General features: G+C 39.8%; 1 protein-coding gene across 1 annotated transcript in view; it reads left to right on the forward strand.

Annotated features, from left to right (window-relative positions):
• Positions 1–22,489, forward strand: part of LOC117563169 (receptor-type tyrosine-protein phosphatase N2-like) — a 72,496-nt gene that overhangs the window by 11,165 nt on the left and 38,842 nt on the right. The window contains exons 2-3 of the mRNA XM_034241348.1: positions 4,346–4,558; positions 16,609–16,806. Coding sequence (XP_034097239.1) covers positions 4,346–4,558; positions 16,609–16,806 — 411 coding nt within the window. The remainder of the gene's footprint in view (positions 1–4,345; positions 4,559–16,608; positions 16,807–22,489) is intronic.

The following is a 22,489-nucleotide window of genomic DNA, read 5'->3' on the forward strand; positions in this document are numbered from 1 at the left end:
GTGTGTGTGTGTGTGTGTGTGTGTGTGTGTGTGTGTGTGTGTGTGTGTGTGTGTGTGTGTGTGTGTGTGTGTGTGTGTGTGTGTGTGTGTGTGTGTGTGTGATGACTGAGCGGTTACAGTTAGAGCCGTGAATTATGGGCCATTACTCGAGCAGAAAGATGCGATCCCTCTCCATGAAACCTCATTTGACAAAGCAGCGAGTCGACTCGGGAGTGAAATGACAAATGAAGTTTATTTTGACGGGAAAATAAAGCGCATTTGGCCGGAGATGATTGCAGTGGAATCAGCAGTAATGCATTGTTAATGTTCGCCTGCCAAAGCAGAAAACATGGACTTTTGTTGATGCCTTTCTTTTCCATTAGCAATGCATTCACAAAAAGACATGCGATTAATTGTATATGCTTTTTTCTTTAAAGCGAATGCATTATTAATATCTGCAGCCATTCAAATCTAATGTGAGCAGAGGCCTTCGTGTTTATCACTGATTTATGAACAGACTATAGATTGTATATGTACTGAACTCAGTGGAACACAAGTACACAAACATTGAGGTATTTGTACTTAATTGAGTATTTTCCTATTGTTCTACTCTTACTTTTACTACATTGGAGGCATATATTGTACTTTTTACTCCAATACATTTCATTACTTTGCAGATTTTGAATATTAAAGCGAAATATAAATTAATTAAATCCCTATCATATATTATTATATGTTAAATGACCCGATATTACATCAAGTAATTTAATTAAACCCCTCTTTTGACAGGTGAAACATTGAAGAGATGCACACGTTAATGCATCAATAATTACAATACAATATATTTAAAATATATATGGTGCTTCTGCATAATGAGTACTTTTACTTTTGGTATTTAAAGTATATTTTGATTTACTTTAAGTACAATTTTGAATGCACTACTTTTACTTGAGTATTATTACACTGTAGTTTAGCAGCTGTTGCATAATGTGAGTACTTCTTCCACCTCTGATACTGAGAAAACTGACTTTAATTCATTGTATGTCAACAAAATGTCAACGTTTCAGTTTTTACTCAAATTATCAAATACTACAGTGTAAAAATACTCAGTTACAAGTAAAAGTAGTGCATTCAAAATGGTATTAACATCAAATGTAAGTACCAAAAGTAGAAGTACTCAATATGCAGAATGGCCCATTTTAAGCACCATGTATTTTAAACCTAATTTGATCCTAATATTTAGTATTTAAACGTAATATTATTGCTTTCCACTAACCTAACACAGTTCTGTGAAATTCGCAGATATCGTACATTTAATTAAAGCCACTTTTTCAGTCTTTTCTGTGTATTTCTTCAGTTTTTTGTGCTGCTTTAATGATTATATCTCCTCCCTCGCACTGGGAGAATAGTGCGGAGACGCCCACTGGTTCCTTTCAGCGCCGGCACATTACTATGCGGCAGCTTTTACAGTACGGCTTAGAGCTCCCCGAGCAAATTGGACACCCCACAAAGCATCGAACAACTGTTGTCCCCCATTGTGGATTCTTCTCTTTCTGCGGGGCACTCTTTATCAGGTGCTGAATGCAGAGGCAATGAATGAAATCATAGAGGGGGGGGGGGGGCCTCATCGAGTGGTTTTTGGGGGGTCACTCCCTAAAAAAAAACTCACAAGAATTCCTGAACAATCCGTGTGCAAAGCGGATCTTTTTCGCACCTCCCAGAGTTTCTGTGACAGTCCCCCCCCCCCCCCCCCCTTTTTCCACTGCTTTCCAAAGCTTCCTTTCCATTAACTCTCCACGCCTAATCTCTGCGGCCTCCACCACCGATGGACAGGGATTTTTTCATTTTGTTTTCATCATACAATTTCATACAATCGAGAAAAAGCCTGCTGCTGCTTTCCTGTGAGGCGTCGGCACTGCTCGAACACTTTAAAGCTTTTGATCAATATATCTTAATTGGCAGTGGTGGAAAGTAACTAAGTACATTTACTCAAGTACTTAAGTACTATTATGTCATATTTCTACTTTACTTGAGTTTTTCCATTGTATGCGTCTTTATACTTCTACTCCGCGACATTTTGGAAGCATTGATTGTACTTTTTACTCCACTACATTTTTTTAAAGAGGCCCTTTTATGCTTTTTGGGCTTCCCTTTCCTGTAGTGTGTTATATAGCTTTTAGTGCATGTAAATGGTCTGCAAAGGCTAAAATCTCTCTGCCCCCCCCCCTGCCTGAAACGCCTCCATCGGACCCCTTCGTTCACTTCTACAAAAAAGTGACATCACTATGAAACACTCATGCTTCTATTGGCTAGCGCTCCAACACATTGTACATGATAGGCTAAGGGGCGGGACATCTCTAAGCTGGTTGACCAATCACAACAGAGCCAGCCAGCTAACCAATCAGAGCAGACTGGGCTCTGGTTTCAGACAGAGGGTGAAAAGAGGTGCTGCAGCACAGGCAGTACGAGAGAAATAAAGAGCTTTGTGAACATCAAAGCATGGAGACATGTCCCATGGAGACATGTCCCATGGAGACATGTCCCATGGAGACATACTAATATGAACCTGATAATGGACAGAATATGTCCTGCAGCATAAAGTTACTATCAGAATGTTCAGCGAGAGACTCCTCTTCTGTGCCAGTAAAGAGGGGACATCTTTTACTGTGCCTCAAAGACGCTTGTTCCTCGCCCCAAAATACGTGTTTTTGCCATCGATTTCCTTTTGGTAATTCAGTGTCAGGAGGAATCGTGTGCCTTGTCATCTGCGCTGCAATTTGTAGCTCTTCTTCTTCCTTTTCCTCTTTGTTGTCAGGATCATTACGCAGTGTGTAATAACGGGGAATTATGGCGCCTATTGTTAACTCTTTAGTTGTCAGGTAGAACGCAACAGGCCCATTATCTTCAGCAGGTCTGAAAACCAACAGCTGCTCGAGCCGCAGTTCAATAGGAATTACTTCCACGATTAATTTTTTACACACTCTCAAGAAGCAGTGTTTTCCTACAGTGCGTGTCCGTTGTGTTGAAGCAGCGGACCGTGTGAAAAGAAATCTTTCATCTCCAGTTGTTTGCTGAAGGATCTGGTTCTCACGCACGAGATTAAAGGTCGAAATTGGCGAGACACTTTCTCGAGACGGCAGAACTTCTGTCGCCTCGACTCACAACCGTCGGAAATTCCCTCCAAAAACAACGGTGTGTGTGTGTGTGTGTGTGTGTGTGTGTGTGTGTGTGTGTGTGTGTGTGTGTGTGTGTGTGTGTGTGTGTGTGTGTGTGTGTGTGTGTGTGTGTGTGTGTGTGTGTGTGTGTGTGTCCTGGGCACAGATGGTGGAACAAACGCTTGTGATTGCACTTTTCATCGAGCATAGTGATATGCATATTTATGTCTCTCCAAAAAGGAACCATGTGATTCATACTTTCATGTAAAGTTTTTTTTGGGGGGAAATCAGAGGAAGCAAAGACAATCAGAGCCTTCAACGTCCGGGAGTTGGAGAAATCACAGTGACATTTAAATATGATGGTGATTTTGGTTGCTTTAATCTGGGGGGGGTGAATGTGTTTCAAAGCACTGAACGTCTGCAATCAAACACTCCATCGAATGACAGACAGTTTTTATGCACCAGTGAAATCTTAAAATGAAATGCAGAGGCAATCCCAGATCCAATGTTCCTTAAAGGGTCTTGAACCCGTTGTTATCGTATCGTTTCCTTCAAGGTACAGAGTTGTGCTTCCCCCCTCTTTATTCGACCATCATGAGACATTTTATGGACCCTATTTTCATCTGGATTTGTGGAAAAGTATTGCAATAAAAAAAGAGTTTGACTGCAATCAAGTGCAATGAATTGAAATACTTTACCTAAATGATAATGTGTGGTATTTATATGAGCTGTGTATATTACCTGTGAAAGTACATTTGCTTTGAAATAGTACATACGGTCTGTCTCAAGCGTCAAAGATCAGATATCCTAGTTTAACAGCCTGCAAACTTACATTATGTTGTGATAAGTAAATATTGTCTGTTGTGTATATATATAGGATATACATATTGTTATATATATTTGTATTCGGGATTGTGGGAAACGGTATTTCGATCTCTCTGTCTGTACACACAAACTGACAGATTGACAATAAAGTTGACTTTGATAAATGGTAATTTTATAAACGCACAGAGAATCGCTCATTTTTGATACAATATTTCAAAAACACATATTTGTAACCCTGAGTGAGTATTTGTTCCTGTATATCTTACCTGTGAAAGTACCACACTGTACCTGTTTGATCTGCACAGAGAATCACAATTTTTTTTATCAAATATAAAAAATAAAACCATATTATTAACCTTTTGTTTCTGTTTCTTTTTGGTCCACAGGAAAGCCAGATCAAGCAGATTCCCACCAAGTACAGCCAGGCGGAGTCCACCAAGTTCCTGGTGCTCACGGTGGTCTCCATCTTGTGCATCGTGGCCGTTCTGCTAGGCTCCACCGTCATCTACTGCCTCCGCCATCGATCCCACCACAAGCTGAAGGAGAAGCTCACCAACCTGGGAACAGACACCGGGAACGATGCTACCTCCACCTATCAGGTAGGAGACAAGCACATCCTTTACTTAAGTAGAAGTACAGATACTCGTGCTTAAAAATACTCTGGTGAAAGTAGAAGTACTGACTAAACTTCTTTACTTAAGTCAAAGTAAAGAGGCTTTGAAATGTACTTCAGTAAAAAGTACCCATAACTAGCAGCTGTTTTAAAGAGTACCTGACCTCCCTTTATATCAATAGAACAATAATGTCATTGTTAGCTAATGAATGTTTCCATGCTGAACAACGGCAACATGACAACGTTTCCATTGGTCCCTCTTCTTTAGAGAAGACCAGGAAATGATGGATACATGGATCGTGTTCAAATCAATAGGCACGCAATGACTCTAAAGAATAATGATCACGCACCAAACACACATTCAGACTAAAGGAACCAGCTGTTTGGGAAATGAGAGAAGTAGAAAGTACAGGTATTTGAGTTCAACATGTAAGAAGTAGAAAGTACAGGTATTTGTGTTCAACATGTAAGAAGTAGAAAGTACAGGTATTTGAGTTCAACATGTAAGAAGTAGAAAGTACAGGTATTTGAGTTCAACATGTGAGAAGTAGAAAGTACAGGTATTTGGGTTCAACATGTAAGAAGTAGAAAGTACAGGTATTTGTGTTCAACATGTAAGAAGTAGAAAGTACAGGTATTTGAGTTCAACATGTAAGAAGTAGAAAGTACAGGTATTTGTGTTCAACATGAGAGAAGTAGAAAGTTCAGGTATTTGAGTTCAACATGTAAGAAGTAGAAAGTACAGGTATTTGAGTTCAACATGTAAGAAGTAGAAAGTACAGGTATTTGAGTTCAACATGTAAGAAGTAGAAAGTACAGGTATTTGAGTTCAACATGTAAGAAGTAGAAAGTACAGGTATTTGAGTTCAACATGTAAGAAGTAGAAAGTACAGGTATTTGAGTTCAACATGTAAGAAGTAGAAAGTACAGGTATTTGTGTTCAACATGTAAGAAGTAGAAAGTACAGGTATTTGAGTTCAACATGTAAGAAGTAGAAAGTACAGGTATTTGTGTTCAACATGTAAGAAGTAGAAAGTACAGGTATTTGAGTTCAACATGTAAGAAGTAGAAAGTACAGGTATTTGAGTTCAACATGTAAGAAGTAGAAAGTACAGGTATTTGTGTTCAACATGAGAGAAGTAGAAAGTTCAGGTATTTGAGTTCAACATGTAAGAAGTAGAAAGTACAGGTATTTGAGTTCAACATGTAAGAAGTAAAAGTAAAAAGTAGTGGAGTAAAGTACTGATACCAGAACAGTATACTTAAGTACAGTAACAAAGTATTTGTACTTCCCACTACTAACACCACTTGATGAATTTTGAAGCGTAAAATACAATCTCCAGAAGTAAAAAGTTAATGTTGGGCTCTAAAGGAACTACAGCACGGTCACATGACTTCACGTCACCACCGTTCTTTTGCTACTCTCATAAACCATGCAGGATTTGGTTTGATAAGACGGTTGGTTCCCAAATGTTTTTGACAATTTCTATTTCAAATTAAGTCCTGCAATTGTTGCGACCCCTTGTTACCACATTGCATTGATTTACTGGTCGTTACAAGTTCAACCGAACGAGTGTTTTTTCTTTTTCCTTATAAAATAATAGGAAAAGTCTGACAAATATAACATAACTATAGCAGAAATCCTTTTTTCAATCATAAAGTTCAATATAACGGGGCCTCTTAAAACAACCGTGTGTTTTTAGACTGGATTTATGCTGATTGCTGCTATAATTTGTTGTTTGACATATGAAGCCATTTTACCAATCCAACAGGTTTTTTGAGTACCCCCCCCCCCCCCCCTCTCCTCTGCTTGCTGTAATTATCCTTTGGCCAGAATAGCGGGGTGTGAAATTTAATTTACACAAGCCAATATTAAGTGGCTTTTTGAGCAAAGAATTAAATTGAGATTTCTCCGTCTCTCTCCTTCTGACCTTTTCTCCCAGCATGTTTTTAAATGAGAGTGGTCCTGTGGGCATCGATTTTATAATGAGCCCGGCCCCTTCCCCTAAGTGCTTACATTTCATGCTCTCCCCCTCCTCTGGGGATTTTTAAACTCCTGAAATAGACTGAGCTGCTGCTGCGTCAGAGGTTTACCTCCACACCAGAGACTTATAATTCAGGATGATCATCATTTTCAGAGTGTACTTCTGGCTAATTGGGATGAACATTGATTCAAAATGATGAGAAATAACTCACTTTATAGACTTTTTGGAAACAACAAGGATGTTTAATTAACCTTCATGTTGTCAGCTGTGCAACTTTAGTCCTTGTTTGACTAATAGTATAAATAATAACCCAAATATTGGTTACACCTTTGAAGCCAACTTTATTCCAACTCATTACCACCAAGTTTTATCATCTGTTATCAAATATGTCAAATATATGCTCAATAGACGTCAATTACGCAAAACCAAACCAACATTTTGAGTTATAAAAGGCATTAAAATGTGCATTATTTGCCTGGATTACAGGAACATGTCTCGATGGACACTTTATTCTGTTGTGAAACCATTGAATTGTTTTAATGGCAGCACATAATGACGGCAGATGCTTTTAATTTAAGCAATACACGCTTAATTCAATGAAAGTAGTTCTAATTATGTTATTTTTCTGGCAACTAGCTGACATCACCCCTCTTTCTGACATAATCACATTTAGAAATGGGTCCAATTTGACCCTCTGCACACTCTTAGACATACAGTATATGTCAACAATTCGGTTGGTGTTGGGTTCAGGGGGGCACAGGTTCAAACCCCACTGCAGTCAGCATGTCGTTGTGTCCCTGAGACACTTCACCACAAATGGCTCCTGTGGGGATTGACCTCAGTATTGAGTTTGTAAGTCGCTTTGGATAAAAGCGTCTAACAAGTAATGTAAACAAATATATATATCTCTACCCATAGTCAAACACATCTGCACTCAAAAAACAAAGAAAACTAAATGGCTTTCTCTGCCAAAAACCGACCTAAATGATTCCTAACAAAAGTACATTCTAATATCAACCATGCTTAGTCTAATGTTTGAATATATTATAAAACAAAAGTAAGTAAAACCATTCGTCCGCTACGGAGATGTGCCTGCACTCTTCCTGGGGGATTGATATTAATAATGTAGATAAACATTGAATTAACATTAACTACAAAAAACACGCCTGCTTTTCTACCCTGGCTCCAAAATGGTGCTCGCTCCACCTTGATAACAGCAGCCACAGTATTTAAACTGAACATGATAATACGTTCAAATTAGTCTCTCTTCTGCGTGGAGCACTTAGGAAGCTTACTTGAAGCCGATGCACAATGGTTTGGCTTATTGAAAGCTAATGCAGGATTCTGTCTTTTTGAAAGCTCCAGCTAAATGAAATATAACATTGTCACTCAATGAAAGGCTGTTTCTAAAAGTCTGTCAGTCAACACGTCCAATGACAGGCTGACATTTTAACGATCCACCTCCCCTCTATCTACATCAAATATGAGCTTTTCCTCAGAGTGACAAACGTATCTTCACGGTTCCTTGCCCCCGATGTTCCCTCTAATTGGAAAATGCAAATTAAAACACACACGTTAAGTCTGTGTTTACGCATTATTCCTCAAACAAAAAAACGCTCATGTTGCTTATATGTGGGGGGAGGAGGGGGGAGGAGGGGGGAGACTCTCTCTCCTCCGTCAGCTTTATCGAGTCTCCTCAGTGAAAGACTTCAGTGTTCAGCCCCATCTTAGCCGTGTAAGCCTCGTCTCTTTGTCAGCACTGCTGTGTAGAGGGCTTCCCTGGGTGTGTGTGTGTGTGTGTGTGTGTGTGTGTGTGTGTGTGTGTGTGTGTGTGTGTGTGTGTGTGTGTGTGTGTGTGTGTGTGTGTGTGTGTGTGTGTGTGTGTGTGTGTGTGTGTGTGTGTGTGTGTGTGTGTGTGTGTGTGTGTGTCTCCAGGGCTACATGCAATTAAAGCAGACAGGAAGCGGCAGGCTGCCTGACGGCCGTACTGCTGCGTCTCCTTCACACTGGCTGTCAAACACACACACACACACCGGCAAACACACATTAACATCCACCAACACACACACACATTTATGCAGGCACACACTCACTCAAGATTCAAGATGCACAGGCGTTATTGTTATTATAAGCATAAGGGTTACAGTTTTTGAAATGAAGTCTGAAGCTCCTCCAACAGTGAAACATTCAATTTACTTAAGAAATATAAATAAAGGAATGTATAGTGCAAGAGAAAAGGGAAAGTAGTGCAAGTATAATGCAGTTATAGGTCCACTATATGCATGTAGGGTGAAATAAGATAACACAATGTTAATTTGAATACTGTATAGTGTAATGAAAAACAACTGCACATTTAAATATGTTTATAAATACTTAATTGGAAAATAAGTTGCTGCCTTAAAAACTTGAGTTAACAAATCTCTTGAATTGGCAATTTGTATAAATGTATACAATTATCTCTACTTATCGCGGAATTAATTTAAAAGATACTAAACATGTTCTTGAACAGCTTGAGTCTTAGATTGTTCCAATAATCTAACAAGATATTAAATAAATGTAAAAAATAATAGTGCAACAAGAAATAGTAAACATTTCATGTTATTTTGTCCTTGGTGCCATTGTTGTACGCCTCAATTCAAACACTCACACACACACTCACACACACACACACACACACACACACCCTTTCCCCCTGATCGACTCTAATCCCCTCCACCTCCAGCTCTCTGCTCCCCTGCCTGTCAATCAAACGATCCCCGGGAAACAGCGACATGGGATTGGCCGACACTGACAAAGGAGACATTGATTGACAGGCGTCGACAGAGGAGGTGTGTGTGTGTGTGTGTGTGTGTGTGTGTGTGTGTGTGTGTGTGTGTGTGTGTATGTGTGTGTGTGTGTGTGTGTGTGTGTGTGTGTGTGTGTGTGTGTGTGTGGTCTAGCATTACTATACTTGTGGGGACCTACATCTGTTTACACAGTCATGTGTGGGGACTGGCTTCCCTTATGGGGACAAATTGGAGGTCCCCATGAGGGGGATCATTAATTTTAGGGTGAAGACTTGGTTAGGGTAAGGGTAAGGTTAGGGTTAGGCATGTGTTGGTTATGGTTAAGGTTAGGATAAGTCTCCAGGAAATGCATGTAAGTCAATGTAATGTCCCCTGAAGTGATGTATACATGGTATGTGTGTGTGTGTGTGTGTGTGTGTGTGTGTGTGTGTGTGTGTGTGTGTGTGTGTGTGTGTGTGTGTGTGTGTGTGTGTGTGTGTGTGTGTGTGTGTGTGTGTGAAACTCTCCACTACTCTTTTGCAGTTGAACCTTCCCCATGTTGTTTCCACCAATGCAGGAGATAATGATCTTGAATATGATCCTATTTAAAGATATCATCGCCCGCACCATGACATTTCTTAAAGTGCTTTGGAAACTCGTGGAGATATTTCCCTCACTTTGTAACACACAACAGCAGATTAAATGACTTGCTAAGATGTCTTTTTCTTTCTCACACTCTGCCTGTTTTCCCTCTGTGTCTCCATTTAATCTGGAGGATCTCCACAGGCAGGATAACGCCGTCTTTACTCCGCCACAGAACGAGTGAAAACACTTTTCCAGTCTCAGTTCAGATTAAACCAGCAAACAAAACCTCCCATTCCTTCTCTGTCTGCTCTGTGTCGTTTCCTCGCCCGGACAAATGCTGATAACAACATGCCTCAATTAAAGTATATATTTCATTGATTACAAGTATAATACATGCCATTACGATTAATTGAACAATACCTTTTCTGGGATTAATATTAAATCCAAGCCACGTCAATTTTTATCCCTAATTTTAACATTTTTGTAACTTATTTTCGTGTTAGTGGATTTCAGTTTTTCTTGAAAATGACCACATATAAATAATGTAAGCACACTACTTCACCTCCTTGATTCTGGCTGTTACACACACACATATGTTTTACACACACATACAACACACTTAAACATGGACAAACACACACACATATGTTTTACACACACATAAACACACTTAAACATGCACAAATACACACATATATATATATATGCTTACACACACATACACACACATAAAACACACTTAAACATGGACAAACACACACATACACACACGCACACACACATAAAACACACTTAAACATGGACAAACACACACATACACACACATAAAACACACTTAACATGGACAAACACACACATACACACACATAAAACACACTTAAACATGCACAAACACACACATACACACACACACACACACACACATAAAACACACTTAAACATGGACAAACACATACACACACATAAAACACACACACATAAAACACACTTAAACATGCACAAACACACACATAAACACACACACATAAAACACACTTAAACATGCACAAACACACACATACACACACATAAAACACACTTAACATGGACAAACACACACATAAACACACACACATAAAACACACTTAAACATGCACAAACACACACATACACACACACACACACATAAAACACACTTAAACATGCACAAACACACACATACACACACATAAAACACACTTAAACATTGACAAACACACACATAAAACACACTTAAACATGGACAAACACACACATACACACACATAAAAACACACTTAAACATGCACAAACACACACATACACACACATAAAACACACTTAAACATGGACAAACACACACATAAAACACACTTAAACATGGACAAACACACACATACACACACATAAAACACACTTAAACATGGACAAACACACACATAAAACACACTTAAACATGGACAAACACACACATACACACACATAAAACACACTTAAACATGCACAAACACACACATATATATGCTTACACACACTCACCCTTGGCACCTTTTTTAGGCCTCACACACACACACACACACACTCACACACACACACACTCATAGATGGTTTTATGTTAAATATGTTGAATGCGAGTGTAAAATCATAGTCACTTGTTTTAGAAATGTTTATAAATGCATGTATTTCACTGTAAATCTGAAATCTGACACTTAAAGTTTTAGTCAATTCATATTTTGCTTGAAAAAGAGCAAATAAAAAAGTGTTAAGGTTTGAATGAGTTTGTTGGACATGTTGGTATCAGTGTCAGGTCTTTCCTTGCCCCCCCTCCACTCCCCCATATTGTACCGTGCTGCCTCTCCTATTCATTTGTTTTCTTTCTAATGAAGGGCCCTGCATTTGTTGTGGTCAGAGGGCCGTGTAAACAGAGGCCCCCGTGACCCCCCGCCCCCCCCCAAACACACTCCTCCTGCCCATTAGTGGGGTCTTAATGAAGAGGGGGCGCACACGCTGATTTAAAACGCTCCTGTGGCGCCAAGTGCGTTCCCTTTCATGGCGCCCAAGAGAGGGGGGTTTTGTTTGAACCTTTATTCATGCAGGGGGGGGGGGGGTGATGGTGAGACACGTGCCCCCTTAAAGCTGATCACACACACTGATTTACATAAACATCAGATTCAGGTTTAGAACCGTTTAGTTTTACTCATACACCGAGTCATGTGCACATGTACAGTTGTATTCAACTTGTATTTGTTACACTTCCCTCTCATGCTTCAGTGGAGTTCCTGGTTCAAAAGGAACATCTTAATTAAAGTTTTTAATGCCCAACTACCAACATTATACCTTCAGAAAATAAAGAAAATTCTGATTAGCATGATTTACTAAAACCTAGATTGTTTTTTTGTCGTGTTTCAAGGAATTGAAATTCCTGATCGTTGCCTTGCTAACAATAGTTGCATAACGTCTGTCTTTTCAAAGCTGCCGTTCATTCTGAGATTGAGTTCCTCCTCTCCAGACAGACATTTGTTTTCATACATTTAAATTATTATTTTTTAAATCAGATCAATTTAAACAGAGCTCTCTGGAGTATTGGTGATCCATCAGGTTAACATTTATCCGCCTTTATTTATCTTCAAAGATAATGCAGTTTAGAGAATGGATTCACCTCCAACATGTTAGATTCAAAACCTGATTTAAAAGCAGAGTTTTCTAAAGCGTCGCTGAATCTCCTGCTGCAATAATGTACGGTGTAAGTTATCAACATAGACAGAAATATAAAGTATAGACGCTTTTTAATAACTTTAACTTGAGTACATTTTGAATGCCAGACAACAAAGTATTTCTGGTATTATACTCTTACTTTAAAGAGTCCTCTCCTGCTGATGTTCAGGTGTATATCAGTATGTAGTGTCTCTACTTTAAAGAGTCCTCTCCTGCTGATGTTCAGGTGTATATCGGTATGTAGTGTTTCTACTTTAAAGAGTCCTCTCCTCCTGATGTTCAGGTGTATATCAGTATGTAGTGTTTCTACTTTAAAGAGTCCTCTCCTGCTGATGTTCAGGTGTATATCAGTATGTAGTGTCTCTACTTTAAAGAGTCCTCTCCTCCTGATGTTCAGGTGTATATCAGTATGTAGTGTTTCTACTTTAAAGAGTCCTCTCCTGCTGATGTTCAGGTGTATATCAGTATGTAGTGTCTCTACTTTAAAGAGTCCTCTCCTGCTGATGTTCAGGTGTATATCGGTATGTAGTGTCTCTACTTTAAAGAGTCCTCTCCTGCTGATGTTCAGGTGTATATCAGTATGTAGTGTCTCTACTTTAAAGAGTCCTCTCCTGCTGATGTGCAGGTGTATATCAGTATGTAGTGTCTCTACTTTAAAGAGTCCTCTCCTGCTGATGTTCAGGTGTATATCAGTATGTAGTGTATCTACTTTAAAGAGTCCTCTCCTGCTGATGTTCAGGTGTATATCAGTATGTAGTGTCTCTACTTTAAAGAGTCCTCTCCTGCTGATGTTCAGGTGTATATCAGTATGTAGTGTCTCTACTTTAAAGAGTCCTCTCCTGCTGATGTTCAGGTGTATATCAGTAGTGTCTCTACTTTAAAGAGTCCTCTCCTGCTGATGTTCAGGTGTATATCAGTATGTAGTGTCTCTACTTTAAAGAGTCCTCTCCTGCTGATGTTCAGTTGTATATCAGTATGTAGTGTCTCTACTTTAAAGAGTCCTCTCCTGCTGATGTTCAGTTGTATATCAGTATATAGTGTCTCTACTTTAAAGAGTCCTCTCCTGCTGATGTTCAGTTGTATATCAGTATGTAGTGTCTCTACTTTAAAGAGTCCTCTCCTGCTGATGTTCAGGTGTATATCAGTAGTGCCTCTACTTTAAAGAGTCCTCTCCTGCTGATGTTCAGGTGTATATCAGTATGTAGTGTCTCTACTTTAAAGAGTCCTCTCCTGCTGATGTTCAGTTGTATATCAGTATGTAGTGTCTCTACTTTAAAGAGTCCTCTCCTGCTGATGTTCAGGTGTATATCAGTAGTGTCTCTACTTTAAAGAGTCCTCTCCTGCTGATGTTCAGTTGTATATCAGTATCTAGTGTCTCTACTTTAAAGAGTCCTCTCCTGCTGATGTTCAGGTGTATATCAGTATGTAGTGTCTCTACTTTAAAGAGTCCTCTCCTGCTGATGTTCAGGTGTATATCAGTATCTAGTGTCTCTACTTTAAAGAGTCCTCTCCTGCTGATGTTCAGGTGTATATCAGTAGTGTCTCTACTTTAAAGAGTCCTCTCCTGCTGATGTTCAGTTGTATATCAGTATCTAGTGTCTCTACTTTAAAGAGTCCTCTCCTGCTGATGTTCAGGTGTATATCAGCATGTAGGGTCTCTACTGGGACATGTCTCCATGCTTTAATGTGCTGCAGCACCTCTTTTCACCCTCCGTCTGAAACCAGAGCCCAGTCTGCTCTGATTGGTTAGCTGGTCGGTTCTGTTGTGATTGGTCGACCAGATGTCTTAGAGACGTACAATGTGTTGGAGGACTAGCCAATAGAAGCGCAAGTGTTAAATAATGATGTCAATATGAAGTCAACAAAGGAGGCGTTTCAGGCGGGGGGGGGGGGCGGGGGGGATTTTATCCTCTGCAGACCATTTACATGCACTAAAACCTATAAAACTCTCACTTATCAAGAGCATAAACCCAATTAAAAGGCAAGATTGAGACAAAACTCCACAACAGACTCTCTTCAGATCATAAACCACGGTTATTAAAATGGCGCCTCCCCCCTCCTGATGAAGAGAGGAGATCATTTTGAATCAGTTTTAATAACATCGTAAAAGAGCTCGCTGAGATATAGATAGCTAGATAGAATCTTTATTTATCACAAGATGTGGAAATTATTGTATTATTAAATATAAATCGTATGTTCCCCTCCCACACTAAAAACTCCCACAATGCAGTGTGTTCTGCTCCATGTTGCTTAAGGACTGACACACAGATTTGTATTTAACAACAACAACAGGAAGACACATTTTTACAGCTGATATTTAGCTTAATTGAAGCATCCGAAATCGACTATTTAATGTTAATTTATCAATATCTGGTATTTTGCATGTCCCAATAGAAATAGAAAACAGAGATATGAACCTGAAAATGACCAAATTAAGCCTATTTTTTTATAAAAAGGTCAAAAATAGTAAGAAATACTCAATATTTGCCGTTTTAACTCAAAAGATTGGGAAGAAATTGGGGTGTCACCAGATTTGGAGATATACTGTACGTACAATAACAAGTGTAATGTGATCTTTCCTTAGACCACTTTATAAAGACCAGAAAGCCCAAAATATAATATAAAAAAGGTACAGTATATTACACATGCTCTACTACTCGATGTATTTCAGGTAAGGCATGACATAGATTAAACTGATCCCAAATCAGCGCAGTGAGTAATGGAGTTAATCAGGTCCATAATGGAAAGACTCATTAGACATTCATCCAGTTATTATGTATGTAACTATTATATAAATGAATCATTTGATGCAGAATATTGATGAAAAAGCTTTTATTACAAGATGAGATGATTAATTAGGAGCTCTGCAGATGTGTAGCCGTAGAAACAAAACTACATCTGACTAATTCATTTAGCTTTCGACTAACAGACGAGCGTTTTGATGAATGAAAGTGATGTTAAAATGTGAAGGGCAACAGTGAATTAGATTTAAATACATTTATTGGATTTAAAACCGTCATTTGTTCATTTGTAACTTATTTTTATGAATTTAGCTTTAAAACCCTTCTGTTGTCTTCGGGTCAAATCTGACCGATTTACTACTTTCATCAATCATAACTTTTTTGTTTTACGTTCGATTGCATTCAGGCTTCATGATATCCTTCACAGCAGACATTTGAACATATAAAATGGCTGATCACGGCTTTCATTGAATTTTGGATGATTTAGTCAACTTTGTAACACCCGTGGTGTTCCCGGTCAAAAATGACCGCCATTAAGAAAAGGAATTAGTAACCATCCGGATCAGATCACACACACACACCTGGCACACACACACAAACACACACACACAGAACAATTTGACACATTTCCCGCTCTTATGTGCCCCTCCCCCCACATGGATCACACCTGGCACACGCAATACATGTTCAGTGTCTATTCTTTGTATATTTACTGCAGTTGTTCATGTATACCAGTAGTCTGATACAATATGTACAGTTTGAAAGGGTGTGAAATGAAATGTGGTGATGATTAATGGTTTTTGTGTTAATGTAATAGCAGTTAAAACAGGACCGGTCAAATTTGACCGCGAACACCAAAGTAAGGGGGGGGGAACGAAGACAATAGGAGGGTTAAATAACTGATTGATTTCATCATAGTTTCATTTATATATGTCAGCTTATTGAATACCAGATAATGACAATTGACGATCAAAGGAGAAATACGTTTAATAGCTTGAGTAAAGTTGAGGCTAAAACTTGTACATATTAAGCATTTTTCTTAATTACTTACTATTCATCATAAGTGTCATTGAAAAATGTCTCACAATTACATTTTGAAAAAACTCAAGCATCTGTGAAAACACGATGTCTTTAAACGCGAGATCTTTCCGATTGTCCAACATAAAACAGTCTACAGACATCCTGAAATGTGCCGTGTCACCGTACGACAGCCCTGACTCCTCCCCTTTTCTCTCCTCTCTCCCGCAGGAGCTGTGTCGGCAGCGCATGGCGGTGAAACCTCCGACGGAGCGCAGCGAGCCGATCTCCTCCAGGATCAACAGCGTGTCGTCTCAGTTCAGCGATGGAGGTCCGGCCGTCAGCCCCTCGGCTCGCAGCAGCATCTCCTCCTGGAGCGAGGAGCCCGCTCACCACAACATGGACATCTCCACCGGACACATGATCCTGGTGAGTGTCCACAAATGAATATCCTCTTAAAAAGCTGTTGGGAGAATACTGAATGTCCTCTTCCAATATCAGAGTAACATGATAACAAAGGCATCCCAACTGAAGCTGAGTTCATGACAGGATGTGTGATTACCTAGAAGAGCATCAGGACTGTTTGAGGCATATGATAGCTATGTGATTAACATGATGATTCAGTCCTGTGCCTTGCTCAAGGGCACCACCAGCTTTCTACCTCTGGCTTTTTACATTTTTCTTAACATTTCTCCTACATCTGGCTGCAAAAAAGGCCAACATATGATTATCTGACATGGTAGCTTTCTATGGAAGCTTTCTAGAAAAGGTGAGTGTCCTACTGAGCTGAAGCTATTGCTTATAATATAAACACTTGATTAGTGACCTAATAAAAGTGACCTAATAAAACCCCAGGTCAGTTTGTTTCCCATCCCACAGACACCCTTATCTTGCGGTGTTATAAGACACTTTATCCTAAACATGAACAAATCTACAAAATACAGTACTTTAGGATTTCCTAAAAGTTACATTGTAAACACCGTTAATGTCAATGGCACATTCTTAGAGTAATTCATAGGTTTATTCCTAGTAAATAACTCAAAAATAAACAAGATGCTGTGATGGTGACATTAGAAAAGTTGTACCTGATAGATCTAGAGCACATGTGTCAAACTCAAGGCCCGGGGGCCAAATCAGGCCCGTGGTGGATTTCATTTCGGCCCGCAGGATAATTTCAAATTACTCTTTAATGTTTAATGTTGTTTTTATAGGCAATCATTTAAGCTTTTCATTTCAATAAGTTCTGTAATAAACATTGAACCAGTCCGGCCCTCGACTAGTACCCATTTTTTTTATTTTGGCCCACTGAGTATTTGAGTTTGACCCCCCTGAAGGATGCATTAAAGCTGAGGGTTGTGTTTCGATTTTGTTCAATATCCTGCGATGACTCGTGATTTAAAATGTATTTGTGTCCTGACTGAATCACTGGGACTGCCATTAATGTGAACATTTAATCCACCTCCATATTTCCATCAAAATGACTCCCCATTTAAAAAAGAAGAGGATTAAACTGAATTTAAAACACATGTTGGCATTGTGGGATTTAAAAGAATGATCTGTCGCTGAAAAAACACACATTTAACTTTCAATGATTGCCTCTTTTAGTATAGGTAATTACTGTTTGAATCCCAATGTGTTGGAGCGCTAGCCAATAGAAGCGCTTGTGTTACATAGTGATACAAAAGGAGTCCAATGGAGACGTTTGAGGCAGAGAGAGAAACTCAGAACACAGGGATTTTAGTCTCTGCAGGCCATTTACATGCACTAAAACCTACATAAACCACTACAGTAAATGGAGAACCCACACAAAGCACAATAGGGCCAGTTTAACCCTTAGATGCCCGAGTGACTGGACCTACACTCTTCCACAAGTGGGTCAAAAAGGACCTGTATTAGAATAATAAGTGGGTTTTTTTCATTTCTGTCATTTTGGTTAAGAAAAATCACTTAATAATAATATAATATTTAGTATTATATTTTGGTTCACACTAGAAATATTTTATATTTAATTTTTCACTATTTATAGTTATAGAAAAAAAAGGTTTTCGATGCAAAGATCTCCGCTATTCTGAGACCCTCACAGTATTCCAGTCCCTTTTCAAAACTCATCTCTTCTCTGTCTACTCACCAGTAGCCCACCCCCCATTAATCCATGCAGGTTGATCAAGTTTGATAGTCCCCCCCCCCACCCTAACCTTCCCTTATATTGTAAAGTGATTATGAGTCCTTGAAAAGCCTTATTAGCCACAAATATAATGTATTATTATTATACTGACAGGTATCAAATCTTGCTGTGTAAAATAATCTTCCTGAGAGGTGTCACTTGTGATGTCGTCTGTGTGTCCTACAGTGAATGTAGTCCTGACAGCAACAGGTAATAAGAATCAAAGGTTCCCAGAGGATCCCATAGGAAATGCATTTTTGACCCACTTATGGAAGCTTGGGGTAGAAATACAAAAACTACAATTTCTTAAAATTTACAAAATTTAAATTTAAAATTTGAATGGCATGATATCCAAAACATGTTTTTTGAGGAATAGCTGGAATATGAAATGATACAAAAATGTAATTACAAAGATACTTCAAGAAAACCACCTCACCGGGTCAAAAAAGACCCACTTATGCATCTAAGGGTTAACTGATGTAATGACTAAAAGTCTGACCAGAAACGAATGGACTACTAAAGAAAGGAAGTACATTTTTAAGGAAGGACCTCATTAGTGAATGCTTTAGAACAAATAGTTTTCCAGCCTTAAAAATATGTCTTATTTTGCGCTCATCCCTCCTGTGTGCAAGCCGTGCCAGGGAGAGCTGTGTAGGCGGGGTACTGAACAGAGCTGCAGTTGTTATTGTGCGCTAGAGGCAAAGAAAAATCCGTGAAAAATTGGGACAGAAGCGGCCACGAAGTGCACGGACGAGACGGATGAAGCTACTCTTAAATCGACATACTTAAGATAACGGCTCCCAGGAACCATTACCGCAGCTTCTGTGTTAATTTAAAATTACATTAGCGGGATGGAAACCTCCCTCTCTGCTAAATGGTTATAGCAAAACAAAATACCCCCCCTAAATCCCAAGAAGAAGAAGTTGGCTTACATTAAAATGAGGTCAGAGTGAATAATTAAGTGGAAATAATTCAGTCTTATTATCAGGTTCAGTTCATCCCCCAATAACAACGCTGATATTACAAAATGAGGAACATTGCATGAAGAAAAGACTGAATTATTCTTGCCTTTAAATTCCTACAGCATTGCTTTTTACATTTCTGGTTGTTTGTATGTCTTTCCAAAGACAGATTGAATACGATTTATTTTGTACTTATTATTAAAAAAACATTATAATTCCTACTTGTCTTACTTTTAAATCCATGCATCTCTTTTCAAACCAGTGGAAGTGTTTTATTCTTCTCGTCAATTGCTTTTCTGCATTTAGCAATCTACTGATATTATAAAGAGGACATTGTCGGAGGAGGATCTCGCACGAGGCAAGTCGAAAAAGTCCGGACCTCCTTCTCAACATTATAACTTTCTTCGTAATTTTACAATTCTAATGGGTTCTGAAGAAATCGCTGGAGGCAGTCAGAGTTTGGTGCAAAAAGAACTTTACTTCATCAACGACACGTCCGAGCAGACCCCGGGATGGTACTAGCTAACCAAACATCGTTTTAGCATTTTATAACTAAGCCTTCTTGTTTCTTATTGGTTGACCTTGATGAAAGTCGCTACGCCACTCCCCGACTCTTTGTTGTAACTTTTTTCCGCATGCGTTTCATTATTTCTCCGCGTACGTGCCTGTAACTCTTTTTGCTAACAATTATTTTACTTCCGCACACGTGGCCTGGAGGCGTTCCGTCACATTGACCGCTTCACGACCTCCACCAAGGCTCACCATCAAGTGAGAAGGAGTTCTACTCTCTGAGGTCTTGCTTCTTACACACCATTTTGCTCAACTTTAACTACCACAATAGTTTTTACTTTTTACATTACATAACCCTTATTTGATGTACTATATGTTATAACCGGCCCGTAGGCCACAACAGGAAAAGAGAGAGACGTCCGAGGGTTCCAAAAACCACGGCACTTTTATTGTGCCGATTCCCAAAATAACACCGAGAACATGAGAGGATGGGCGAGGGGAAAGGATCCCGGCGAGAGCCTTCCTGCAGCGGGCTTGGAGAGAGTCACGGAGGCCATGTGACTCCGGGCAGCTTAAGCAGCACCTCGGCTCCGGCCAGGCGCCCATTGTTCAGGTTCATAGTTGTATTTTGATTTAGAGATATCCCGTCCCTTAGCCAATAGAAGCGCACGTGTTGTGTCATTATCAGTCAAAGTCAACTTTATTGTCAATCTCAAAATATGTTTTGTACACACAGAAAGATCGAAATACTGTTTCCCACAGTCCCGAGGTATAAAAAAACACATTCAAATACAAGAACACTCAATAATTACAAAGAAACCACAAAATAACCGTTCACTTCAAAAGCAAGCAGGATATATATATTAAAATAATGATGTCCAGGAAGTAAAAAGAAAAGAAAGGAAAGTCTAATTTTTTTCCTGCATGCTTTTGACTCGTTGCATTCCTGCATTTCATCTCTCTCCTTTTTGTTTCTGTACATCTCATTACACCCACAGTTTCTAGACATGCGTCCCCTCTCTCCTCTCCTCTCCTCTCCTCTCCTCTCCTCTCCTCTCCTCTCCTCTCCTCTCCTCTCCTCTCCTCTCCTCTCCTCTCCTCTCCTCTCCTCTCCTCTCCTCTCCTCTCTTCTCCTCTCTTCTCCTCTCTTCTCCTCTCCTCTCCTCTCCTCTCCTCTCCTCTCCTCTCCTCTCCTCTCCTCTCCTCTCCCTCTCCTCTCCTCTCCTGCAGATGAAAATCTCTATTGAACCTCGGTTTCATTTATCTTGGTATAATTACAATATATAGCCATTCACTTCACCCACCCACCACCTCCTCCTCCTCCTCCTCCTCCTCCTCTTCCTCTCAGTGCATTATGAAGCTGCCGGCGAGATGTGACAGACCCCTCTTTGATGTGTTCAATAGGCACAAATATACTAATTACCCTTGAGATTTTCAGCGCGTTGTGTTCAGGAGAAAACGACTCCCTTCTGCAGAGAGGCGCTGTGTTGTTTTACTCCATCCTGCCAAAGTGTTCCTCTGGAAAACGAGCCCACAGCGGGGTGCGATTCATGCGTTTGATGCGCCGCGGTCACGCACGGATGATAATAGATTTGAGTTTTGTAGACAGCGAGGTTCTGAACTTCGTCAAGTGCGTTAGCTTTGTCTCTGCAGAGGCGGCATCGCTTAGAGAGAGACATGAGAGGAGAGAAATGAAGTGTGGCTGGTGTTTCGTTAAGTATTCATTTGGTGTGTGGGCCGCCGTCTGGTCACACTGATTACTGAGTGTACTATAATGTAGACACTTGTAAGTGGAGTGAGGGAAGGACACAGACTCATGATTAATAACATGTTGTGGAGGTGAGATGAAGATGCCAGCACTTACATCCTCTCCAAAGTCCTAACATGCTCTGAAGAACTGAAACGTTGATTTTAATTAAATGTATGTCAGCAAATTGACAAAGGTTAATGGAAAGCAATCATATTAAGTTGAACATGATTTATGTTGTTATCATTTCTAACCTCAAACAAGTATGTGAAATCTGTTGACATAATACTTTTAATTTTCATGTCAACGTTTGAGTGTTTTCAGTGTTTTTAGGAGCATTAGGCTCTTTCACACCGCAGTACTTTCCCCACAAAGGTTCATGAGAACTCTTTAGTTCTCAGATCGCGTTCACACCGGAATAAGTCCCTGAGGGAGGATTAGGCAAATGAAGCCGCTGACGTCACTTCTTCTTCTTCTTCTGCTTTGGGTTTACTGGCAGGCCGCAAACAACTTCACGGCGTATACTGCCACCCGAAGTCCCCGGCCGGAAGTCCCCGGAGTTGGGGACTGGCTTCAGTAGAAGCTGCTGGGAGTCCCAGCAGCTTCTACTGAAGCCTTCCGAGTAAATCACCAGAACGCCGACACCTCCTCATCTCCACCGCTCCCATGTTTTATTTTGTGTTGCCATAAGTTAGTCTCTCTGCGTTTCTGCGCTGGGCTAATGCTAAT

The sequence above is a fragment of the Gymnodraco acuticeps genome, unplaced genomic scaffold (genome assembly GCF_902827175.1).
Source record: "Gymnodraco acuticeps unplaced genomic scaffold, fGymAcu1.1, whole genome shotgun sequence".
Taxonomy (NCBI): domain Eukaryota; kingdom Metazoa; phylum Chordata; class Actinopteri; order Perciformes; family Bathydraconidae; genus Gymnodraco; species Gymnodraco acuticeps.